Consider the following 26,894-nt stretch of genomic DNA (forward strand, 5'->3'; position numbering starts at 1 on the left):
TGGGGGCGAGCTCCTCACACAGTCCCATGAAAGTGGCTTTTCTCATCTGAAAGTTCTGCAGCCACTGCTCATCATCCCAGACTTCCATGACGATGTGATCCCACCACTCAGTGCTTGTTTCCCGAGCCCAAAAGCAGCGTTCCCCGGTGCTGAGCATTTCCGTGAATGCCAGAAGCAATTTAGTGTCATACGCGTCAGTCAACTCGCTATCATCATCAGACTCCTCATCACTTTGGATCTTAAGGAATAGCTCAACTGCCAAATGTGATGTGCTGGCGAGACTCGTCAGCATACTCCTCAGCAGTTCGGGCTCCATTTCCCACAGAAATCGCACTGCACAGAAACCGTTGAGAGAGTCAAGATGGCGTCAAACATGGATGGAAAAACAGGGACTGCTGGGATGTGAAGCGATGCATCACGGGGCGTCGGGACAGGAAGCAGAATGACCCGCCCCCTCCGCCCCCTTCCCACAACCCACGGCGCCAAAATGGGACGAGGTGCTCTGTGGGATAGCTGTCCATAATGCACCACTCCCAATACCGCTGCAAATGCTGCAAATGTGGCCACACTCCAGCGCTGGTAGCTGTCAGTGTGGCCACGCTCCAGCGCTTTCCCTACACAGCTGTACGAAGACAGCTGTAACTCCCAGCACTGCACACCTGCAAGTGTAGCCAAACCCTGAATTAAGACAATAGCAGGCCCTGTAATAACTCTCGGGATAGCCTAGCCCCTGACTGCACCACCTCTGCTGAGTTGTAAATTGACCCATGCTAAGGCTGTCTTCTTTAAGAAACGAAGTCCACCTTGAAATACTGATTCCAATCGGTGCCTTCCACTGGGACAATTCAAATTGAGGCAGTGTACTCATGCAGCCAACAGAGGCTCTATCTCTGCCTCTGCTGTGCTGAGCAAGGTGCCTCTGCCTGACTTTCCAGAGGAAGGCACAACGAGATACTCCGAACCCCTGGCAGGAGTTGACCCATCTCTCCAAATACACACCACCACTACACAGGGTGCTTCCTGCATTGGAGGACACAGAACTTCTGAATTTTGCCTCTGGGGCAGGGCAGCAAATAACACAGAGGGCCAGGGCTCGAGGAGGACAAAAAGAAACAAATACTGAATCGATACCCAACCAGCAAGCTCCCTTCATCCTGGGACCTGGTAACACCAACCCAGGAGGATGAAGACAACAATAGCACAGGCAGGTGTTTCCTAACTTCCATGCACTCCACTTTGCAACCTCAAGCCAGTTTTCAAGTGGCCTTTTCAGATGTAACACCATCTTACTTCTCAGCCTCTGGGGCTCACGGCTACAAGATATCAGACGAGAGGTAAAACCATCCAGGCTGTGTTCACAGAGGACGAGAGTGAACAGCAGCTACAGTTATGTTCAGGGTACACCCTGATAAGGTCCCACAGCAGCCTTCTCAGGTACTTTCCCTGCTCATGATGGACACTACACGGGACCACAGGCAGGGTTGGGGGCAGGGTTGGGGGGAAGGGGGGCACCGGCCTGGCCAGGCCCAATGGTGTGCTCTAATCCAAGGTGAGTGGGGACAGACAGGCCAGGGGACAACAGCTAACTGCCCCCTTGCGACCTGAACAAATCCACCAGACAAGCAGGCTCCATTCACCAGCATCCCTTTAATAAAACACAGCAAGGCGAGTGTAACAACAGAAAACAAAGAGAGCAGCGCGAGAGATTACCATTTACAACCACAGAGACTGCTGGTGCGGGGAGAGGGGGCCCACGGTACGCCTGGGGGGAGGGAGCGGAGGCAGCTGGCCGGCACCTATTTATACAGGATGTCGTAGTGTCCTGGTCTGTACAGTAGATACACCTTGGGCTCCGAGCCCTCTGGGAAGACATGGGGGTTAGTGCCTCCACCCTCGCCCCGGTCCATGTACTCCACCAGGATAGACACGTTCAGGGCCTGAGCCAGGGCGATGATGTGGATGTGGTCGCTCTCTTTGCACATGGGTTCCACCTCCTGGAAGGGATCGAGTGGGACACAGAGGGTTAGGCAGCCCACCCCGCCCTACCTGGGGACTTGCCTACAGATGCTATCAACATCCTCTCAGGTGGGGCTCAACAGGCCTTCCCTCCTCCTCCTCCAGCTCCTATGCAGATCACAAGTTTGTTTTGTCGCAAAGCTTTCCCCGTCTCCAGCTACCTATCGAGACGCCAGTTGGCCAGGGCTCTGCACCCCCTTCCGCCACACAGGGGATTCCTCCCTGGGGAATTACCTAGGGATCCAACTGAGATCACAAGTCAGTTTAGTCTCAGTGACCTCTCTCACTGGACAGGGGACACCCTTCCGTTCCCTCCAGGGAACAAGCTGGGAATCCTACTCAGATCACACATTTATTGGATCTCAACCGCCCTCCCAAGGGCAGAGCAGGCTAGTCCTGCCCTGTCCCGTCCCTTCCTCTGCCCCTGGAACCAACTGTGGATGCGACTGAGACCACGAGACAGCTGGGTTTCAGCACCTCCCACCAATCCTCCTCAGACCACAAGTCGGCCAGGTCTCAGCCTCGCTACCCAGAGATCTCCTCGACACAGGGAGGAGTTGGGCTGTAGTTCCCACTCCAAGACAGTTTGGGAGAGACAGGGGCACTCCAGTGCAAAATCATGCCACGGATCTCCTATCCTCAAATTCCTCGTGCTCAGCTTGGTGTCGGCACAGGATTTTGAGAGGGCAGGGAGGGCAAACTCTAGAGTTGGAACCTGCTGCCCCTACCTGCTGGCAGAATTCCTTGATGCTGCGGCCTCCCTCGATGAAGTGCTCGAAGAACTTGCTCTCACGCTGTAGGTAGCCGGAGGTCAGCAGTCTCAGGTACACCACCAGATAGTCAGAGGTGCTCTGGTCGTTGAAGGAGGCCAGGAGCTCAGGGACCGTGATCTGCTTTTCCACTTGCTCTATCAGGTCCATGAACTGGAAGGGCACGTGAGGGAGGGTGTCAGAGGCAGCCCCAACCCACCGCCACGAGCTCTCCGAGAGTCAGAATAAACAGACTGGACTCTGAGACATACGCAGTCGAGCTGGTGTCCTCGGCTTAGGGAAACCGAGGGCCTAATGGGGGCGTGAGAGGGGTGGTTTACATGAAGCCGCCCGGGCAGCCTGCAGGAAATCCAAGAATCAAACTCAGGTTTCATGAGTCTCAATCTGCTCCAACCATCCCATCTCATCTGATGGCATCTGCCCCTAACCCATAAGGGGGCAGGGGTGAGGGAGACATCACTCACCGTGTTATGGAAATCCTCGATTGTGAACTCTGTGAAGCCCTGGGACACCAGGTCCTCCTTGCTTTTGGCAGAGATCTCCTTGAACCTGCATTAGATGAGATGAGATTGGGTCAGTATGGGCCGGGGGGCGGCGCAGGGGGGTGTCAGAGTTTATGGCCAGAAGGGACCTCCCTATCATCTAGTCAGACCCCTTCTGCAGGGCCAGCTTTAAGCCGATTCTCCTGATTCCCCAAAATCGGGTCCCATGCCTTAGGCGTCTTTTTAATTTTTTATTTATTTTTTTACTCACCCGGCAGTGCGGGGGGGATCTGCTCTGGGTCTTTGGCAGCATTTTGGCGGCAGGGGGTCCTTCGGTGCCGCAGAAGACCCAGAGCAGACCCTCTGCCACTGAAGTGCCGCCGAAGTCCCGTACTGTGGCCGGGTAATCAAATCGGGCCATGCCGTTCATGAAGCCGGCCCTGCCCCTCTGTCTCACTGGCCACCAACCCCACTCAGCACCCGCACACTAAACTCAACTGCCAGAACTAGAGCAAAGCATTTTAGCCCAGGGAGAGAACAGGAGAGATCAACGGGCCTCTGTGATGGCAGGGAATTAAGGAGGTGAAACATGTAATTTAATTTCAGAAAGGGGAACTACACAAAAATTAGGAGTTTAGTTAAATAGAAATTAAAAGGTAAGCAGAAAAGTGAAATCCCTGCAAGCTCCATGAAAACTTTTTAAAGACACCATAATAGAGGCTCAGCTTACATGTATACCTCAAATTAAAAAACATAGCGAGAGAACCAAAGAAGAGCCACTGTGCCTAAACAGCAACGTCAAAGAAACAGTGAGAGGCAAAAACACATCCTTTAAAAAGTGGAAGTTAAATCCTAGTGAGGAAAATAGAAAGGAGCATAAACTCTGGCAAATGAATTGTAAAAATATCATTAGGAAGGCTAAAAAAGAATTGGGAGAACAGCTAGCCAAAGACTCAAAAAGTACTAGCAAAAAAACTGTAAGTACATCAGAAGCAGGAGGCCTGCCCAACAACCAATGGGGCCACTGGACGATCAAAATGCTAAAGGAGCACTCAAGGACAACAAGGCCATTGCTAAGAAAATAAATGAATTCTTTGCATCGGTTTTCATGGCTGAGAATGCGAGGGACATTCCCAAATGTGAGCCATTCTTTTTAGGTGACAAAACTGAGGAACTGTCACAGACTGAGGTCTCATTAGAGAACGTTTTGGAATGAACAAAGAGAAACTACACAGTAATGTGTCCCCAGGACCAGATGGCATTCACCCAAGGGTTCTGAAGGAACTCAAATGTGAAACGGCAGAACTCCTAACTGTTGTATGTAACCTATCAGTTTCTATACCAGATGACTGGAGGATAGCTAATGTGACTTCAATTTTTTAAAAAGGCTCCAGTGGTGATCCTGGCAATTACAGGCCGGTAAGACTGACTTCAGTACTGGGCAAACTGGTTGAAACTATAGTACAGAACAGAATTATCAGACACACAGATGACATGATTTGGTGGGAAAGAGTCAACATGGTTTTTGTGAAGGGAAATCATGCCTCACCAATCTACTAGAATTCTTTGAGGTGGGTCAACAAGCATGTGGACAAGGGGGATCCAGTGGATACAGTATACTTAGATTTGAGGAAAGCCTTTGACTAGGTCCCTCACCAAAGACTCCTAAGCAAAATAAGCTTTCATGGGATAAGAGGGAAGGGATAACCGGTAACTGGTTAAAAGATAGGAAACAAAGGGTAGGAATAAATGGTCAGTTTTCAGAATGGAGAGAGGTAAACAGTGGTGTCCACCAGGGGCCTGTACTGGGACCAGTCCTACTCAACATATTCATAAATGATCTGGAAAAAGGGGTAAACAGTGAAGTGGCAAAATTTGCAGATGATACAGAACTACTCAAGATAGTTAAGTCCAAAGCAGACTGTGAAGAGCTACAAAGGGATCTCACCCACTGGGCAACAAAATGGCAGATGAAATTCAATGTTGATAAATGCAAAGTAATGCACATTGGAAAACATAATCCCAACTATTCTGGAGAGTTCTCTCAAAACATCTGCTCAATGTCATCAGCGATCCCTCAAGGTTGAGGATGATCTCTTTCACAGGTTTTATTTTTCATGGGTCCTTTGGTGACTGATGAGTCCGGTCCTTGAGTCACAGGCTCGTTGGCAGACGTTGCAGGTGGTGTTGGAAGACAGGGTTGGCCCGCAATTGCTGCGTGACAATTGTCTTTCCTTTCTTTCTTTTCTGGCATTTTTCTGCAACCAAGGCAAGGCCATTTTCCTCAAAAGTGGACGTTCCCTCTCTGACAAGTCTTCACCAGTTATCCCTTTTCTGGGCTGCTCTCCTGCAGTGTGTGGTGTCAATGCCACATCTCTTGATATTTATCTTGAGGGTGTCTTTAAAGTGTTTCTTTTGGCCTCCCCATTTCCCTTCTCCTTTGGTGAGTTGGGTGCACAGCAGTTGTTTTGGTAAGCGTACATCAGGCATGTGCACACAGTGCCTGCTCCACCTCAGTTGGTGTTGGATAATCAGGGCCTCAACACTGAAGATGTTGGCCTCTGTGAGGACACTGACATTAGTGCGATGATCCTCGAACTTTATGTTGAGGATCGTCCAAAGAAAGTGCTGGTGTTCCAGGTTTTTCAGGTGTTTTCTGTAGGTCACCCAAGTCTTGTAGAGGAGAGTTGGCATTACCACCACTTTATAAACTAAAAGTCTTGCCGGGTGTTCAACAATCACAACATCAAAACACTAGTATGTGTTCTGATGTTGTGATTGTTGAACACCCAAAGAAGAAAGTCTGCCAAAGGCAAGGCTGGCACAGTGAATTCTGTGCTGAGTCTTGACGTCTATGTCTGCCCTCTCTGAGAGATGGCTTCCAAGATAGGCAACGTATTCTACATTTTCCAGTTCTTCTTTGTCGTTGTAGATCTTCCTTGCTGGGTCTGATGACTGACCGGGGACTGGCTGGTGAAGAAATTTTGTTTTGCCAATATTCAGAGATAGCCTTAGGCTTTTATAAGCTTCAGAGAAGCAATTGAGGGCTGTTTGCAGATCCTCCTTTGAGTGTGCAACTACAGCACAATCGTCCGCATACTGGAGTTCAGCTATTGTTGCCGATATTAGTTAGTTTTGGCACAGAGATGAGAAAGGTTGAAGAGGTAGCTGTCAGTCTGTTATTGGATGCCAGTGCCCTGTGGTAGATGGTTTTGGGTTAGTGTTTTCATAGCTGATAAGAAAAGGGAGGGTGCCGGTACACAAGCTTGTTTTACGCTAGTTCAGATGACAAAGGGCTCAGAGGTAGAGCAACTGCACAGAATGGAGGAAGTCATCTGGTCTTGGCAGTGTCTTACAATGGTGATAAATTTGCTTGGGTAGTCAAACTTTGACATGATTTTCCAGAGCCTCACCGCTGACAGAGTCAAAGACTTTGGTTAGATTGATAAAGGCCATATACAACTCCTGGTGGTGTTCCTGATATTTTTCCTGGATCTGCCTGGCTGTGAAAATCACGTCAGTGGTACCTCATGATGGTCTGAAGCCACACTGGGACTCTAGAAGTACTTCCTCTGCAAGAGGGAGCAGGAGATTCAGTAAGATTCTAGCAAGAAGCTTCCCAGCGATGGAGATATTTGTGAAAATAAAAGGCCAATGCCTGCCAAACATCAAGAGTGTGGAGCACACGTTCTTGAAGGAAGGCATGTGGTTTGGGGTAGAAAGTCGGGAGGTGTATGCACCAGTTGAGGTGGAATGGCAAGGACATTTTGGGGAGAAATTTGGGATGGAGGCACAGGGAGACCCTGTCCTCGTGGAATACAGTGAAAGACATCATGGCCGCCAGTTCACTAATGTGCTGTGCGGAGGTGACCGCTATCAAAGAGATCACCTTCATGGAAAGATGGGCAAGGGAGCAGGTGGCAAGTGGTTCAAAGGACGGCTTACTGAGGGCGAAAAGCACAAGGTGAAGGTCCCAGGAAGGAGTAGGCTTCTGGACAGTGTGGAAGGCATTGAGAAGGCGGCGAAGGAAGTGGGAGATAGTCGGGTGAGTGAAGATGGAAAACCCATCCACAGAAGGAAGGATGGCACTAAGCACGGCCAGGTGGATGTGGATGGAGGAGTGGGCGAGGCCTGACTGACAGAGAGAAAGGAGGTAATCCAGGTAATCCAGGACGATGGGAACGGAGATGGCATGCAGGTGGTGTTGCGCCCAGCCGGTAAAACGTTGGCTCAGTAACATGCTCGAGAGGATGAGCGTCGGCTATGGGTAAGGATGTCGTGGACTGGGGAGGAGCATGCATGGTGTATGCACAAACCCATACAAATAGCAGGCCGTGAGATGGAAAACGCCTGGGTTGGGATGTTGCAGTTGGCCGTTTGCATGCATAAGGAGATCCAAGAGACGGATCAGAGGACGAGCAGAGAGATGTAGGAGATCCGTGTCCCAGTACTGGTGAGGCCAGGCGGAGGCAACAAGAAGAAGGGTCGTGCGGTCGTGCCGCACCTCACGCAGGATTGAGGGAGCAGAGGAATGGACGGGAATGCAAAGTGGTCATTGTGAACATGGGCAATAGTGGGCAGAGTCAGGCAGGCGCTGCGGATAAGGCTGGTCTGTGGCATGGGAATGGGTCAGAAGGACGACCCTTGCTGGCGGCAAGCGGAGGACGGGGTACAGAGGCCCAGCGACCGGTGTGACAGTCTTTGAGAGAATGCAAAGATACCTCCATCTTGTCACTGAACAATTTATTTTTCTCAAAAGGAAGGTCCTCCAGGGTGGTCTGAACCTCCTTCAGGAAGCCGCTGGATTGGAGCCAGGAGTCCTGGTGGGGGACGACCCCAGACGCCAGGGAGCAGGAGATGGAGTCAGTGACATCCACCACGGCCTGGAGAGCTACTTTAGCCACCAGCCTGTCCTCGCCCACAAGGTGTTGGAAGTCTTGCTGTTTTTCGGGGGTGGGGAGGAAAGCCGGAAAGTCCACCAGCTTAGAGTACAAAAGGAAATCACACTTGGCCAGGCTGGTTTGGTAACTCACATTATGGAATTCATGGCCTGCAGAATAGCCTTTGCAGCCCAGCAGGTCCAACTTTTTGGTGGCCTGGTCGAGTGGAACGGAAATGCTGTTTGCGTGTGTGTTCGGTCACAGCTTGTACCACCAGCAAATTGGGGTGGGGGAGGGTGAAAAGAAAGTCCACGCCCTTCGCTGACATGAAGTAGCGGCGCTCTGCCCGTTTCAGGGTAGGGGCACAAGAGGCCGGGGTGTGCCAAGTGGCTTGGGCTGGCTGCATGTGGGCATTGTGAACAGAGAGGGCAGTGTGGTAGGGGCCAGGGGTTGCAGGATGTCCAATAATTGGTTTTGTGGATCCTGGACATCTTCAACAGGCAGGTTGAGGGCCGTAGATATGCGTTGAAGCAAGTCCTGGTACTGCACATGATCGGAGCATCATCAGGGAATGAAGAGGTGCCCATATTGACTGGAGGGGGAAATGGCACTTCTGGCGTGGAAACAATCAGAGGCCTTTTCTACACAGAGGGAGGAGCAGTGGGCTCTGGAGAAGAGTGGTGATGCAGGCAGGGTGGCACACCTGGGCCGCGGTAGGGGTTCCATGCAGTCCAGTAGGGCCAGGCATGGGGGGTCACCAGGCAATGGCAGTGCCATGGGTAGCGGAACCACAGATCAGCTGGTGGTGCAGACAGCTGACGGTATGGTTGGTGCCGGTGTTCTGGGCTGTACGACTGGGCAGGTGACAAGGCGGTGTCCAGTTTTGAGGACCACTCACAGAGTCCAAAGACAGGTCCGGTAAGGGTGGGGCTGTCAGAGCCGGCAGTACCAATACTGTAGGGAGGTGAAGGCCAGACAATCCGAGAGTTTGTCTGAAAGGTCCAGCGGAGAAAGGTCGAGTGGAGCAGCAGGCTGGAGCAGGAGCAGCTCGTCCGTGGCAGATGGTAGACGAAAGGTGCCTGAAGGACCAGGACATGGAGGTGAGCCAGCAAATGGCAGCATGAGTTCAGCCATGGGCATAAGAGGGGACAGACAGCCCAGAGTGCACTGGACCGGGCACGTGAGTTTGGATGGTCCTGGTAGAGTAGGAGCCGGAGATGGTGGTGGCGGATCAGTTACTGGGGCTGGTGGAGGCGCTGTTGGGGTGTGGTGCCTGGACTTGTGCTCCATGTGTTACTTCCTTGGAGCAGGAGTGTCTGGATTGGTATGCGACTTCTCACCCGACCTGGCACGGCTCCGAAAGGCAAAATTGCGCTTGGAGGCAGTCCCCATCAGGGAGCTGCCTTTATGCCCATGATTGTGCCTCTAGTGTGCACAATAGGCTTTAGCTGGATGGGACAGTGCCACCAGTGCCAGGCAGGAAGAGCCCCGGGTCGTGCTGGCCACCGGTGCCAGGCATCGGCTCTGTGGTCACCTGATCCAATTGTGCACATGGGCGCACTGCCTCCTCCATAAGGAATTCGCAGAAGCAAAGTTTTCCGGTTTCCCAGGTACGAGGTGGGAACAAGCAACAGATGGAGCAGCAGGCGGCGATGAGAGTCTCACAAGACAGCAGAGGCAGCGTTGGCTCTCGTCTCTCACGGAGAAGGAGCGCAGGCAGAAAGCACAGTATTTAAAACCGGCTGGCCAGGGCATAGTCCCAGGCCAGGGAGAAGTCCCCGGAGGTGAGAAAGTCCAACAGAAACCTAAATAACTAACAGTTAACTAACAAACAGACAACTAAGTTCTAAGAACTACAGAAAAACTATATACAATGAACAGAGAGCAGTTCTCTTAGTGAGCTATGAACCCCGGGGAACAGGGGTTCCGACTCTGGCCGTGCGGCAGTAGAGGGAACTGGAGCGGCGTCGCCCCGCACAGTTCCTAAAGCCTCAGATGCGCCACACAGTCAACACACACGCAGGTCAAGGGACCCTACTATGAACAGTTCCAGCTCCAACTCATGGCGCGCATGCACACCCACGTCTGGAATCCACGTAGGAACTATCACTTGAACTGGGAACTGAACCCAGGAGTGCCGACCCCGTGCTGTAACTAAGATGAATAATCAGCATTTGTTTCAAACCCAAAAAGGGCGGATGGGGAGGAGGGAAGATCCTTGCAGTCTAAGGTGTGTCCTCGATTCGTGGAAGATGCCTCGTGGCCGGAGCTCTGACTTGGCAGGAGTCACACGCTGGGGTCTTTCCAATCACCCAGCCTGCTCTCCGGGATAGAAGCAGTGATCCGTGCATGCCAGGCTAATAATCCCCCCAGCTCTTATATGGTGCTTTTCACTGTCAATCTCACAGAGCTTTACAAAGGCTGTCAGTATCATCATCCCCATTTTACAGATGGGGCCGCTGAGGCCCAGAGCAGGAAGGGACTTGCCCAAGGTCACCCTGGAGGCCAGCAGCAGAGTTGGGAATAAACCACAGGTCTCCCAAGTCTTAGCCGGGCACTCTCCCCTCGCTAAGCCCCACGGTCTCCCACTGTCCTCCCACCACACTGACACCCTTGTTGAGCGGGTTGGGGGGGAGGAGGCAGACTCCTGTCTCCCACAGGGCCCTACCCTACCGTTGCAGCTCCTTGCTGTCCTCCAGTAGGGCCTCCAGATGCGAGAAGCCAAATGCCCGGTAGAAGCAGTTGCCGTCGGGCCGCGTCTTCCGGATGTACGAGTACTTTTTGAGCAGGTCCTGTGCAGAGCCGGGGAGAGGCACAATTAGTCCCTCAAAGGGAAAGGGGCCAGGAGGTTAGTGGCCAACAGTGCCACATAAATACTAAGTGTTATTACATCTCCTGCTCCTACCAAAGCCTGGCGGGGCGGGGCAGGGCACAGCAGGGTGGGGGGACGGATTGTGGTGGGGGGGCGGGAAGGCTCAGTATTCAGGGGGTGGGGAGCGGGCAACTTAGAGAGGGGCGTCTGAGGGACAATACGAAGGAGGGGTGACTAGGGGACTGCGTGGGCAGGGAAGGCCAGGATTTTCAAGGGTGGTGGGGGGGGTGAATAGTGAGAATAATCTGAGGAGGAGAGGAGAGGGAGAGGCCAAGATTGAGGGGCTGGGAGGGAGACCTCGAGGGGAGGCTGGGGGACTACGGAGGGAGAGAGGTCTGGGATTTAGATGTCAGGGTTAGGCAGGCTGGGGCCTGCAATTAGGAGATGGGGGATCCAGGAGAAGCAGGGGACCTAGGTGGGATCAGACAGGGGGACTAAGGAGGAAAGGGCCTGGAGTCATGGGGCTGGGATTGGGGGGAGGGCCTGGGAGAGCCCGGCTGGTCCCTACCTTGATCTTCTGTTGATAGATGTGATCGTCCTCCGCGTACTCCTTGTACAGAACTGACAGCTCCAGTCTGTCTGACACCAGAGGGTTCTGGACGGCAATCTGGAAGGACAACGGGAGGCGCCGTCACACTAGCGAGGGGGTGGGGAGGGGGGGAGCAGTGGCCATGGCTCCCCAACCTCACTACAGAGGCACCCTGTGCTAACAGACACCCAGGCCTAAAGAAGGAGACTTGGAGCTGGTTGCAGTTCCCCCTGGGAGCTGTAGTCTGGCTACCTCATGCCCTTATTCCTCTCCATAGGCCAGGGGACCCCGCTGAACTACATCTACCAATGCACTGCCTTCACCCTCTTGCTGAGCCACTGCCGTGCCTCTTGGGAACTGTAGTCCAGGTGGCTCGTGTACCTATTCTCCACTATAACTAGGACCCTACCAAATTCATAGTCCATTAACTTAATGATTTCAGCTATTTAAATCTGAAATTTTACAATATTGTAAGTGTAGGGGTCCTGTCACAAAAAGGAGCTGTGGGGGGGGTCACAAGGTTATTATGGGGGTGGAGGGATGCGGTACTGCTATCCTTACTTCTGCACTGCTGCTGCCGGCAGCACTGCCTTCAGAGCTGGGTAACAGGAGAGCGGCAGCTGCTGGCCAGGAGCCCAGCTCTGAAGGCAAAGCTGCTGCCAGCAGCAGTGCAGAAGGATGGCATGGTATGGTATTGCCACCCTTACTTCGGCGCTGCTGCCTACAGAGCTGGGTGCCCGGCCAACAGATGCTGCTCTCTGGCCACCCAACTCTGAAGGCAGCGCAGAAGTAAGATTGGCAATACTATTCTCATGCCCTCCCCATAACCTTGTGACCCCCACTGCCACTCTCTTTTGGGTCAGGACTCCCAATTTGAGAAACACTGGTCTCCCCCATGAAATCTGTATAGTATAGGTAGAAATCTGTATAGTATAGGGAAAGACCAGATTTCACGGTCCATGATGTGTTTTTCATGGCTGTGAGTTTGGTAGGGCCCTAACTGTCACCCAGACTTCCTGGCTGGCATATACCTCTCACGAGGGCCCACAGTCCCCTCTCTATGCAAAAGAATGCAAAAGCCATGGTGCATCACAGGAGATGTAGTCCAGCTGAAAAGCCCAGCCACAGAGGAGAATGAGAGCACGAGGCACCTGAACTCCAACTCCCATGAGGCACTGGAGCAACATTTCAGAATCAAAACATTTCAGTTTTCGGACATTCAGGTTGGGATTTTTTGACAGAAACCCCTGCACCACCACATTTTTCCCAGGGAAGAGGAAGTTACTTACTTGTCACTGGGGGTTCTTGGAGACTTGTGGTCCCTATCTGTATTCCACCGAGGATTACGCAAGCGCCATGCATCCGGAGCCAGAGATTTTGGAAGTAGTTGTGTCTATTGGTCCGCATGTGCCCCCTTGCCTCGCGCCTCATGGTTTCACCCGAGACGATAAAGGGTGAGGCGGACCAACCGCCTCTCCAGTTCTTTCTGCACCACAAATCGAACAGGTCCACAGCAGAGGGGAAGGAGGGTGGGAAGTGGAATACAGATAGGGACCTGTGACAGGGTGTGGGCAGGAACTCCTGAGCCAGCCCTCTGTGACACCAGCTCCAATTAAGGTAGGTAAATTCGAGCTGGCTAGAAACCTGCACCTGACTGGGAGATGGGAAATAGCTGCCAGCCTAATTAGCCTGGGGCTACATACAGGCCCAGAGGAAGGAAGCAAAGGCGGAGCCAGAGAGTGGAAGGAGAGTGGTAGCCCACCCCTCCTGGGTGCAGATGCGGAGAAGTCCGTAAGGCTGGAAACCCAAGCTATATGTGATGGGAGCACAGACTGTAAATTGCACCGGTGATTGCTGAGCCCCAGGGTCTCTGAGTGGTTTGTGAACGTAGCATAGGCAGGAGCAAAGGGGCCTTGCTACAGGACCACACCTCTCGAAGAACCCTCAGTTACAGGTAAGTAACCTCCCCTTCTTCTTCGAGTGACAGTCCCTACTGTATTCCACAGAGGGTGATTAACAAGCAGTACCTAATTCAGAAGAGGGTGCGAGGAAGAGGGTGAAACTGCTGAACAGAGGACAGCCATGAAGAACAAGGCATCTGTCAGAGAATCTTGTATCAAGGTGTAATGTGCAGAAAAAGGTATGTCGTCCCCAGTGCCGTGTGGCCGCCTTGCATATGTCTGAAAGTGGTACGTTGTGAAGGGCGGCCGCAGTCGATGCTTGTGCTCTTGTGGAATGGGCTCTCACCCCAAGGAGCGGAGGCAGTCCCGATAACAGTGTGTTATGTACCCTGAAATCCACTGTGTGAAGATCGCCTGCCTCTTAAGTCTTTCAGCTATTGCGACAGTCTGGGGACTTCCGGAATGGTCTCGTCCTCTGCAAGTATAAGGTCGGGGCCCTGTGGATGTCGAGGCAGTGCAGGTACTGCTCCTCTGCTAAGCCATGTGGCTTCAGAAAGAAAGCAGGTAAGCATATTGGTTGGCTGAGATGAAAGCAGGATACAACCTTTGGCAGAAACTTGGGGTGCAGGCACAGGGAAACTTTGTCCTTATGGAACGTGGTGAAAGGGGGGTCTGCCATCATAGCCCCAGTGCGCTTATCCTTCTCGCAGAAGGAATATCTACCAGGAAGACAACCTTCATGGAAAGGAGGGACAGGGAGCTGGAAGCCAGTGGTTCGAAGGGCAACTTCATTAATTTAGTTTTGTGAATGAGGTTGAGGTTCCATTGGGGAGTGATAAGTTGAACGGGTGGGAAGGTTCTGAGGAGGCCCTTCCAAAACCTGGCAGTCAATGGATGTGTACATATGGATTGCCCTTCCACAGCAGGGTGGAAGGCACTGACAACTGCTATATGGATCTTAACGGAATTGAGAGTAAGTCCCAATGTCTTCATGGACAAAAGGTAGTCCAGAAGAAGGGAATGTCCACTTCATCAGAGGCTAAACCCCTTGTTGGGCTCAGCAGGCAAAGCACTTCCACTTGGATCGATAGGAACGCCTCATGGACTCCTTCCTGCTGCTCAAAGGAATGTTTTGTACTGCTGATGAACACTCCCATTCTAGTGAAGATGTCCATCCAAAAACAAAGCTCTGAGGTGAAGCATCAGCATCATGCCTGATCCTGGTGCCGTGTTGTGAAAGATGTTCTGGGAAAGCTGGCAGGCGAAGCAGGGGACGAGCTGACATGTGGAGCAGCTGTGGAAAACAGAACTGACGTGGCCAGAACAGGGTGATCAGAATAACCATGGCCTTCTCCCTGATCACGTGGAGGACTCATGGCAGGAGCATTAGAGGGGAAAATGCGTAATTGATCTGGTCTGACCAGTAGAGGACTAGGGCATCACTTTGGGAATGGGCGCCAAGCCTCCTCCCATCTCCTGGAGCAGTATGTGGGCACTTGCTGTTGGTGTGGAAGACAAAGAGATCCATGGTCAGAATCCCCCATTGGCTGAAAATCATAGAATCGTAGGACTGGAAGGGACTTAAGAGGTCATCTAGTCCAATCCCCTGCACTCAGGGCAGGACTAAGTATTATCTAGTCCATCCCTGACAGCTGTTTGTCTAACCTGCTCTTAAAAATCTCCAATGAGGGAGATTCCACAACTTCCCTGGGCAATTTATTCCAGTGCTTAACCATCCTGACAGTTAGGAAGTTTTTCCTAATGTCCAACCTAAATTGCCCTTGCGTCAATTAAAGCCCATTGCTTCTTATCCAAGCCTCAGATATTAAGAACAATTTTTCTCCCTCCTCCTTGTAACAACCTTTTGTGTACTTGAAAATCATTATGTCCCCTCTCTATCTTCTCTTTTCCAGACTAAACCAACCCAATTTTTTCGATCTTCCCTCATAGGTCATGTTTTCTAGACCTTTAATCATTTTTGTCACTCTTCTCTGGACTCTCTCCAATTTGTCCACATCCTTCCTGAAATGTGGTGCCCAGAACTGGACACAATACTTCAGCTGAGGCCATATCAGTGCAGAGCAGAGAGGAAGAATTACTTCTCTTGTCTTGTTCACAACACTCCTGCTAATACATCCAGAATGATGTTTGCTTTTTTTGCAATAGCATTACATGGTTGACTCCTGTTTAACTTGTGATCCACTATGACCCCTAGATCCCTTTCTGCAGTACTTCTTCGTAGGCAGCCATTTCCCATTTTGTAGGTGTGCAACTGATTGTTCCTTCCAAAGTGGAGTACTTTACTTCAGACCATTTCTCCAATTTGTCCAGATCATTTTGAATTTCAATCCATCCTCCAAAGCACTTGCAACCCCTCCCAGCCTGGTATCGTCCACAAACTTTATAAGTGTATGCTCTATGCCATTACCTAAATCACTGATGAAGATATTGAACAGAACCAGACTCAGAACTGATTCCTGTGGAACCCCACTCAACATGCCTTTCCAGTCTGGATGCTGTTGACCATGGTGTCATGAAGCTCCCGCTCGTGATTGGCAACAAATGTCCTGCTGAGAGAGTATGTAATCATGTTCTGAGCCCCTGGAAGATAGGCTGCTGACAACAGGATCTTGTGGGCAACGTACCAATCCCATAGATGAACTGCTTCCGCAGAGAGTGTAGTCAACCTTGTGTCCCCATGCTCGTTGATGTAATAAACAACGGTGATGATGTCAGACATGACGAGAACACAATGCAAGCGAACAGATGGAAGAAATGCATGACACGCTCACTGTAAGACCCCAAGCGCCAGGATGTTGATGTGTATTCTGGATTCCCGAGGGGTCTGGGTCTCTTGCATCACATGCTCCCCCATGTGGGCACCCCATCTGGAGACCGATGCACCCATGATGATAGTCGTGTCCGATGAAGATGAGAGGAACAGCATCATGGCAAAGACCTGTCTTGGGTACATCCACCACTGGAACGAGGAGAGCACCTTGGGAGGCACTGACAGCAGAAAGTCCGTAGTATATCCTGTGGGTGACTAGACTTTTGGAGCCACAGCTGAAGTCAACGAAGTCGGAGGTGAGCGAAGGCAGTGACGTATGTGCAGGCTGCGACGTTGCCAAGGAGGGATAGGCAAGTCCTGACAGAACAGAAGAATTGTTGACTACTTGGATGATGAGTTCCTGCAGGGTCTGGAATCTGTCCCGCGGTAAGCAGGCTTGTGCTGAGACTGAGTTGATGGAGACCCTTATGAAATGCAGGGATTGCATGGGAACCAAAGTTTATTTTTCAACATTGACGCTTACCCCCAGGGAAGAAAGTAGCCCAAGTAACATGGAGGTTGAAGCTGAACCCTCGTCCCTGGATCACGCTGTTGTCGAGACAGGGGAATATAAAGACTTGTGACACCAGCGGTCGGCCACTATGACAGAGAAAATTTTGGCAAAGACCTGTGGAGCAGTGGTGAGTCCAAACCGTAGGACTCCACATTGGAAGTGTTTAGGGCCTACTATGAACGTCAAGAATCTCCCCATTTATGCAAAAATAGGTGCCCTGCATAACGAGAGCCACAAAACACATGCCTCTTTCTACGGATGGTGTGATGGCTGCTAAGGTGACCATACAGAACTTTGGTTTGCATATAAAACAACTGAGGCGTCAGAGATCCAGGATTGGTCTCCACCCGCCCTTCTTCTTGGGTACTAGAAAATAAGTGGGATAGAACCCTGCACCCTGATAGAGCACGTTCCTCCGGATTATCGCTCCCCATTGCAGTAGACCATTGACCTCTAGAGCGAGGATGATGTTGTGAGAGTGGTCCCTGAGGACGGGTTGGGGCGGAGATGAGGTAGTGTCATTAACTCAATCTTATAGCCATGTTCGATGACATCCAGGACCCACCTGTTCATTGCTGTCGCACTCCAAGCTGGTAAAAAGATGTCCACCAGGCAGAAAAGGCAGGCAAGTGGCTGGACCTTATGGGTCGCAAGGTCTTCTCGTCGGCTAGCCTCCAATTTCAGCTCTTGAACTACCAGGCCTTATTGGCCAAATATGACTTTCTCAACTGAAAGTAAAGTCTTCCAATTTACTGTAGATGTGACCCAGAAGGTCCAACCACTTGCCCTTCTTGTCCGGCAGGGTGGCGCATGGGTGCTGCTGCCTGGCCTGCTCAGTTGCCACTTGGGTCCTGAGAGAATTGGGTGGGGGTGAGAGAACAGAAACTCATACCCCTTAGCTGGCACGTAGTTCCCCTTTTCTGCCCCTGCCTTGAGGGTAGGAGCACCAGTGTCTGGGGTATGCCTAATGGTACAAGCCAGCTGAAGAATGCATCATTGATTGGTAGAGCAACCCTGGCCAGTACCAGGATCTGAATGTCGGTACCGAGGCCTGAAGGCTGTCCAGAAGCTGATGCTATTTGTCCCGTACTTCCCTCCAGTGGTATATGAAGAATCTGTGTAGGAGGTCCTGGGACTGGTGAAAGTAATCTGGGGGTGAGGGGGACGGAACCAAGGTCACTGTTGTGTCTGGAGAAGATGACGGAAATCGTTCCTGTTCCGGCGGTACCAGACTGAGCAGCGCATCGTCCAAAACCAGTTCCAAACATCTACTCGAGGATGCCCAAAGCAGGGATGGGGTGAACCCTCTCTTGCTGATTGGGAAGGCTCTGAAAGTGGATATTGAGATCAGGGTCCCCAGTATGGCCAACAGGATGGATCCACCAGATGCTGCAGAGAGCCTCACGGAGCAAGGTACCAATGGCTTCTCTGCTGGGGTAGAGGAGGGTACTGCCACTAAGCTGACAGATACTCATAGCGGCGGTAGGAGATGGGCGGCCCCTGCACTCAATCCAAATCCTCCAATGAGGAAAATTCGGATCCTGATTCCAATGCCGGTAACATCGGAAGTGGTGGAACCATATAAACCATAGGGGAATAGGTGTAAGCATGACTCAACTGTGATATGTCCTGCATTAGAGATCGTACCTCCCTAGGCTCAGACTGTAGAGCAGATGTGGGCACATTACGGTCCGTGGGCCAGATGTGGCCCGCGGGACTGTCCTGCCTGGCCCCTAAGCTCCCAGCCGGGGAGCCTAGTCCTTGGCCCTCCCCCGCTGTCCCTCGTCCCCCGCAGCCACACCGGCCGCACTCTGGCCCGTCGCTCCCGCTGAGCAGCGTGGGGAGCATAGCTGGCTCTGGCCAGGTATCACAGCTGCGAGCTCCTGCTGCTGGTTAAGGGGGCGGGGGGATTGGGTAAGGGAGCGGGGGATCCTAGGGGGCAGTCAGGGAGGAAGGGATGGTTGGACGGGGCAGCGGTTCTGAGGGGGTGGTCAGGGGATGGGGAACAAGGAGGGTTGGGAGTGGGAGTCCCAGGGAACCTGTCAGGGGACTGGGATGTGGCTAGAGGTTGGGAGGGCAGTCAAGAGACAGGGAGCAGGGGGGTGGGATCCTGGGGGGCAGTTAGGGGCACGGGGTCCTGGGAGGGGGTGAGGAGCAGAGGGCGGTTGGATAGGGGGTGGGAGTCCTAGGGGGACTGCCAGGTGACAAGGGTGTGGAAAGGGGTCAGGTCAGTCAGGGGACAGGGAGCAGGGGCGGTTGGATAGGGGGCAGGGGTCCTGGGAGGGGGTGGTCAGGGGACAAGGAGCAGGGGAGGTTGGATGGGTTGGGGGTTCTGAGGGGGGCAGACAGGGGGCAGGAAGTGAGAAGAGGCAGATAGGTGGCAGGGGCCAGGCTATTTGGGGAGGCACAGCCATCCCCACCCAGCCCTCCATACAGTTGCTCAACCCCGACGTGGCCTTCCGGCCAAAAAGTTTGCCCACCCCTGCTGTAGAGGAAGGTGTGGAGACCTCATTTCTTATGGAGTAAAAAGTCCATGAGGCCCAGGCGCTGTCTCCAACCTCCCCAGTGTTAATGGCACGCACTCCGCACCTGGAACTGGAGCACAGGGCGGTTTCGAAATCGATGGTTCCGTTGACTTAGAGGTGGCTGATGTGGAAGGTATGCACAGCTTGGTACTGGCGAATCCACTGGTCTGTGCGATTTCTTGTCATGCTTGTGAGCCTTGGAATGTGCCACTTCTCCGTGGCTGGAACTCGTGGAAGACACATTGCCTTTCTTGGGTCTGGAGGAAGACTGACTGCCATGCTTATGCACATGCTTCCCTGCCTCCCAACTAGGCTCCAGCACGGGGTCCATAGTACTGGTACCAGCAGAACCGGACTCGATCTCTGCAGTCGGAGGTGCACTCCTGGATTTCTCAGGCTGATGTACAGGAGGGGTTCCCCAGCCTGGATTCGACTGCAGCCTCATGGCGACCTCCATGATGTGCTTTTTGAGACAGAGAGCCCAGCCTTCTCGGGTATGCCTCGGGAAGGACAGGCAGATACTGCACCTGGATGAAACATGGGCTTCTCCCAAGGATCAGAGCAGCAGTGGTGCTCGTCGCTGACTGAGAATGAACACGGGCAGGAGACGCAGATCCTGAACCCTGGAGTCTTCGGCATAATCCAGTACCTGGATGCAGGTGCTGGATTGGGTGGGAGGGACTGGTAATAGATTCTCCAAATTCTCTTATCTCCTAAAAACTACTACAAAACGCTAAACTACAGTTAAAAAAAAAGGAGACTAAAACTAACTATGTAGAATTCAAATCCTTTTTATTTACAAGTGTGTCAGAGACGAGAGGACACTAGTAGCTCTGACTTGGACCATGCGGTGGTGAGAAGGAACTGCAGACGCAGTCGGTCTGCCCTGCCCTTTGTCGCCTCAGACGAAACCATGAGGCAAGGGAAGGGTGCATGCGCAGACCAACAGACGCTAATACTTTCAAGACCTCTGGGCACACAACGCGTGCGTAAACCCTCAATGGACTACAATAGGAACCATCACTCAAAGAAGCAGCTGATGCTTTTTGCAGAAAAATCTGCTGTCAGAAACCTGATTTTTTACGGAAGAGCGTTTTGATGGAAAATTTTCAATGAGTCCTTAGGAGCCCCTCACACCAGTACACAGTACCCCTATGCTGCCTAACACCCTTGGACTAGGAGCCCCGATAACACCTCCTCCAGCCCACAGGGGACCCCTCCCAGTCCCATCTCTTCCTCCCCGCCTCTGCCCCTAGGGCCCTGACAACCCCACAGCCCCATCTATTCCCACGCCCCACCAAGCCTAAGTCTACCTCAGGAGTCCCAACCACCCCCTACTGCCCTCCCCTAGACATGGATCCCAGGCCCCAGGAGTCCTGACACCTGTACCTATGATCCCAGTTTCCTGTGGAGCCAAAGGATGGAGCTGGGGGTGAAGGACAGCTGCATCCTCATAGGTTAGCGGTGGGAGCAATTTGCCCTCATTTGAGCTGCTGCAGTTAGGGAGAACATGTCTGAGGCTACATGCAACCCCTGTGCGTGAGATTTGTGGGGTTAGCATAGGGAGGGCAGCGGCCAGGTACCAAAACCCCAACATCCCAAAGGCTGGAGATGGAACATGAAACTACCAGAAACTGTGAAGGGACAGCAAAGACACAAAGGCCCCTCTGAGATCCACCCACTGACCCCTCTCAGATCTGGCAGACTACTTTCCCCTACATCCAACCACCCTCTGAAGCCTCACCTCCTGCTGGATGCGATCCTGCTGAGCCATGATGGCTTCGTCGTATGCCAGACAGTTCACTCCTGGAAGAGAAGAAGATATGGAATGAGATGCTTATCCCACGCCAGCTGCACTCCAGCCAGTTCAGACCCCATGGTCTCCAGTCTCAAATGTCAGCCCCCACACCTTAGGGGTCACCATCATGCCATCAAGATGAGTTCCCCAAGGTTCAGTGTCAATTGACCTTTGCTCCCGTCACCCTTCCCCCACGCTGGGATGGCTAATGCTGCCTGAGACAGAACTCCATCTGCGCAGCTTGGGAGGGGAAGGCTAGTCCTTCGGGTCAGGTCACTGGGCTGAGATTCAGGAGATGTGGGTTCAGTTTCTGGCTCCCCCATAGCATTTGAGCAAGTTGTTTCATCTCTCTGGGCCTCCAGATTCTCCTGCTGCAAAATGGGCTAATGAGCCTTCCTCTGCTATTAGGCTCTGAGCTCTCTGGGAACTCTCTCGCTAGATGTCTGTGCACTGGCCAGCATGATGGGTTCCCTGATCTCAATCAGGGGAGGTGGGAGGGGTCCTGTCCGGCTCCCAGCCCAGTGGGCCCTCCTCCCCCAGTACTGATCAGGGAAACCTGCACAGCGCTCAGCTCAATGGGGTCCCCGATCTAGGTCAAAGATCAATTTGTGCATCATATTGCCAAAATGAGCCATTTCCCTTTGAGGGTTAATTTTCGAGTTCCGACAGCAAATATTCTACCTGGAGAAGGCAGAGCAAACGGAATAACCCCAACGCAAGGAAACCAACACTGACCCGGAAGCTGAGACACCAAACCGGGCTTGCTTTACAAATTATTTCTGTAACACAGATATTCTTATTCAGTAAGAAGTGTAGTTGTAACCAATCAATGCATCTCTCTGTGTGCAGCTTCAGCCAGTGGCCTCTGCAGAGGTCAGAATTTGTCTTTTTAAGCTCAACTCATTACAGGGACAAGTAGCTCTTTAGCAGACAGAAACTGAAGCTATTGTTTGTAAATACCATTAAGCGAATCCATTATGCTTTTGCTGTAACATGCATTGCAGATATTAAGGTGGCACCGTCAGCTTCTAAATGGCCACGCTTCTGTCCACAAAAGTTTGGCACAACTAGCAGCTAAGATTTGAGGGTCTTGTTCACGCACAAAAGTTGTGTCGATTTAACTAAAGGCATCAATTTTTAACAGCCCCAGGGATTAAGCATTGACACAAACTCCCCAGCAAAGTGGTGGATTCTCCATCTTAACACTGGAGGCCTTTCTGGAAGAGGCTTGAGTCAGCTATAAGCAATTGGGCTAAATACAGAAGGAAGTGGGTGAAATGACCTGACCTGTTCTATACAGCTCAGACTAGAGGATCTCATGGTCCCTTCGGGCCTTGCACTCTATGAATCACTAACTACACTGGTGTAGCTAGAGCAGCACAACCCCTAGTGTGGATGCAGTTATACACAGTACAAAGGTGCTTTACTCTGGCATAACTTATTCCTGGACAGAGGACTGAAAGGACCTCTTGGGTCATGGCCTCCAGGACCTGCTAGTGCAGGCAGCCCCGTGCTATCACCCAACTCAGAGACGTATCCAGTTCCATCTTCAAACTAACTGGAGTGTTTGCTCCCCACTGCTCCTATGTGGAGGCTGTTCCAGAACCTCCACTGACGGGCGGAAGCCTTCTTCTCATTGCCAGCCTCCATCCATTCCTGGCCAGTTTATCCCATTAGCTCTTGTGCCAACACTGTCCTTTAGCTTCAGTAGTTCTTCTCCCTTCCTCGAGTTAACCCCCTGGTGCATTCATGGAGTACAAACAGATCCTCCCTCAGCCTTCATCTGGGCAGGCTAAACAACGGGACTGTAAAAATCACAGAAAGTGCAGGGGGATTTGAGGGCAAAGTTGGATTAAAGCCCCTGGACCTCAAGCAAATGATCCCTTCTCCTTGCCTGAAAATCTATGAATAATAAACCACAATAGTGTGATATCTGAAATTACATCAACTCATCGAGCCAGATCCTTAGCTTGTGTAAATGGCCCTAGCTCTGCGCAAGTCCCTAGAGCTACAGCAATGTACACCAGGTGGGGATCTGGACCATTAAAACCGCTCTCCCATCCTCCCTCTACAATTTCCTCTACATCCCACGACATGATGTCACCCCTCTTTCACAGATGGGGAAACAGAGGGGTAATAATTCTGAGCAAGGCTTGGAACCCTGAGCTTCACCTCAAACAAGTCTTCCAAAGATGACTAATTTTCGGGTGTAAAAAGCCTCCTATTTATCACTGCTACCCGTCCGCCTCTCAGTGCTGTCTGGCTTAGTTCAAAGACAGAGACAAGCTTTGCCAGCTCTGCAGGAAGATGAGAAAGCAATTTGGGTCCGTTCCATTGCACACATCACTGGCAGACAGGAGTTCCCAAGTCTGACTCCCAGCCCAACGGCATGCATCCCTGCTAATTCAGTACAAGTCTCCCTTTTTCTCTGCAGAGGCCGCATAACACAAGGTGGAAAGAAACACATGGGGTGCACACGCCCCAATTTTTATCAGCACACTGAGGAAGAACCAGGATACCCCACAACAAGAGTCTTCCCCAGAACAGATCCAGCCGGATCACAGCCTTGTTTTATCAATAGAACCATCTGGATCAGAGTCCAGAACTTTTCTTGCTGATGTGAACCGGTACTGACTCTATTGGGGACATCTCAACCAAAACAGCCTTTATTCTGCAAGAATTTAAACTGTGTCTATTGGTAATACTCTGGGGCACAGACTGCACTTAAAGGGGGCAAAGCTGATTGGGAAGCTACTGGATAGGGAGAGAAGAAGTTTGTTTTCTTCACCCCCAAGCCACCCCAGATGCCCCTCATTATGCAGAGCCATTGCTTTTTCTAACAGTTCCCCCTCCACCTTTAAACAAACAATTAAGACATTATTTATTGCTCTCAGTCAGGGACAGACCAAGCAGGGTTTTAGCAAAACCATCTGGGATACTTGATGGGAGTGGGGGGATGTGGAGTGCTGGCTTTTGAGGAGGGAGGAGGTAATCAGAGGATACTGGGGGCTAGGTTAAGGGAAGGATGTGCTGATGGGAGCTTTAGGACTCCCTTGCAACAGGTGATTTGGTTTGGAGGTTCTTTCTCCCACATCAGGTTTTGTAATCCTCACCACATGGCAGTAAGAAGCATGCAACCATGTGGAGGGAATGTCCTCAGGAGCCCAGAGAGGGATCCTGCCTCACAGGGAAGTCAGGACTGGGGTAGGCACAGACCCTGCTGCCAGGGTGTGGGGTGGGTTAACGTGGACTATACATGGGTCAGAGTGTGGAGGCCAGGTCTCTAGGCCTCAGGGAACAGATGGTGGGAATCCTGTCCCCCACAGGGATGGTGGTGGAGATGGAGATCATATCTCTCAGAGAGGTGCTGCAGGGAGTGGGGTGCATACAGCCAGTGAAGGAGCAAAGTAGGATGTATATTAAAGTGTAACGAGTGGAGTGGAGATTTTTATTGCCAGGGCTGGGGAGGAACCTGTCTCCAGGGTCCCTGCTGATGGATGAGCGAGGAGGGGCAGGGCAGGCTATAGCATGCATTGCAGTGAAACTGAGGAATCCTGCATCACATGGGCAACCACATCTCTAGGCCTCAGGGCACAGATGGGACTGGGTCCTGCTCCCAGGGATGCTATGGGTGGGGTGGGCTGATTGCTACCTTTGCAGGAGCTGGGCAAAATGGGTTGGTGCATATTGGGAGGGGAGGGGGCACTAGGCTTCAGGACATTTTGTGGAGAGTCCTGTCTTTGGGGTGCAAGGGACACCCTGTATACTTGGAAGAGGAGAGAGCTGGAGGCAATGGGGTGACATTTTCCCTGGGGATTATGCGGGGGGGGGGGGGAGGGCAGGGAAGCTTCCCTATCCCTGCTGATTGTGGTTGGGGACAGAGAGCAACTTCCAGGAGACATGGAGAAGGAGGCAGATCCTGCGTGAACTGGGGGAGCGGTTTGAGATTTAAGGGGAGGCTTTTCCTGGAGAAGGGGATCATGACCCCAGGGGATGTGTGGCGGCAGATCCTGTGTGCATGTGAGAGTTGAGAGACTTAGGGTAAGAGGAGGAGTTTCCTCTGGTGAGAACTGTGGGATGTAGCTCCTAAGAGGAGGCAGGTGTGTGATCTGAAGTTGGGCAATCCTCTCCTATGAGGGTAAAGCATGTCTGGGATTTGGGGAAGAAACCATTTATCTGGGTTTTGGGTGAGGGGAGGAGCTCTCTGTGGGGGAAGGAGGGTCCTGTCCCTTGGGGGAAGGTTAGGGGGGAAAGTGGTTCCTGTGGAAGAGGAGGTGAAGTGGGCAGATGAGCGACTCTGGGGAAGGGACCTTTTCTCTGAAGTCGGAGGGAGCCAGTTCTGGGAAGGGGTACTCTAGGGGGAAGAAAGGAGTTTCCTATGGGGGATGCTAGCGGCAGAGGGAAGCAGAGCCAGGATCTGGGGGCAGGGAAGGATTTTCCTGTAGGGGGCTGGGCTCTGGGGGAGAGAAGCCTGCCCTGGATTCGGGGCAAATCCTGTCTCTGCGGTCGGGGGGCCTGGGCCTTGGGGAGGAACCTTTCCCTGGGCAGAAGCCAGGCCTGGGGGACGGGAGGTAGAGCCGAGGTTCCTGTCTCTCTAAAGGGGTCCCCGCGCCACCCTCTGTTACGGGGGCAGGGCCGCATTCCACCGGGGGGCTCCGGGGGTCCCTGTCCCTCCCCACGGGGGGTAGCAGGGCCTTGTCTCGGGCTGCGGGTACTCCCGGGTCTGTCTCTCTCCGGGGGCCCCGCCCCTCCCCCTGCAGTGCCTTATGGGGGGGGCTCCCCGGCCGCCCCTCCCCCCATTACCATCCGTGTCCCCCCCCAGCGGCTCCGGCTTCTGCAGAGGTTCCTCCGCCGCCATCTTTGAGCTGCAGCCCGCACCCAGCAAGCGCTTCCGGGGCACATTGGGCCCAACGCCGGAAGTGCTTTGGCCCGGCCGTAGCAACCGCCCCTAGCAACGCCCCCTGTGGCAACTAGACCCCTCCCTCTTAACAACACAACCCCAGGCTAGGAGCGCCACACTGATGGAGCTCGAAGGCGGGGTTTGGGCGTCATGGTAACACGATGACACTCCATGCATTATTAGCATGCCTGGTGATGTCATTGTGTGACATCACAGCATCCTGCACAAGCCACTCTTCTGTGCCATTGTGACATGATCATGACACCACAGTGGCCCCATTAAACCTATCATTGATGTGCCATTGTGATACCCTCATGTAACACCAGGGGCCTCGCATCAACCCACCATCTCCTGTAACTATGACACCCTCGCATGACATCACAGCAGCTTCGCAACACCCCTATTCTTGTGCCCTTGTAATGCTATAGGGACACCTTATGACAATGCACTCTCATGCCATCAAAGCACCCTTGCATCAAAATGCCATTAATGTATAATTATGACATCATCATTTAACATTACAGTGGCCTCATACAAACCCACCTGCAACAGGCTGTGTTGCTATGACATTGTGTGACATCCTGGCTGCCTTGCATGTTGCTAGGACATCACCACATGATATCATGGCAGTCTAGCATCAACCCACTATCACATCATTATGCAACATCTCAACGGGCTCCCTTGACCTGACTGTCACATCCCTTTGTGAGGTCACATGTTATGAGGTCATGGTCTTACCCCACTTCAGCTCCCACTATCACTGTAACATTGTATCTTTCTTCCATCAGTCCATCACTGTGTGACATCGCTTCAGCACCATGTGATGTCGCAAACACCTCACTACGTGAATGTGATGCTGGCAGACCAGGTGCCAACT

At 52.4% G+C, this 26,894-nt stretch overlaps 1 protein-coding gene across 1 annotated transcript; it reads right to left on the reverse strand.

Annotated features, from left to right (window-relative positions):
• Window positions 1–1,628: 1,628 nt before the first annotated feature.
• On the reverse strand, window positions 1,629–26,011 carry OTUB1 (OTU deubiquitinase, ubiquitin aldehyde binding 1). The gene is made up of 7 exons (XM_050960536.1): window positions 25,921–26,011; window positions 21,064–21,125; window positions 11,529–11,627; window positions 10,822–10,940; window positions 3,251–3,335; window positions 2,745–2,939; window positions 1,629–1,994 (listed from the first exon to the last, which is right to left on the reverse strand). Exons 1-7 carry the CDS (start codon window positions 25,973–25,975, stop codon window positions 1,797–1,799), a joined length of 813 nt encoding a protein of 270 aa, XP_050816493.1. The 5' UTR covers window positions 25,976–26,011; the 3' UTR covers window positions 1,629–1,796.
• Window positions 26,012–26,894: the final 883 nt, after the last annotated feature.

Source organism: Gopherus flavomarginatus, chromosome 6 (genome assembly GCF_025201925.1).
Source record: "Gopherus flavomarginatus isolate rGopFla2 chromosome 6, rGopFla2.mat.asm, whole genome shotgun sequence".
Taxonomy (NCBI): Eukaryota; Metazoa; Chordata; order Testudines; family Testudinidae; genus Gopherus; species Gopherus flavomarginatus.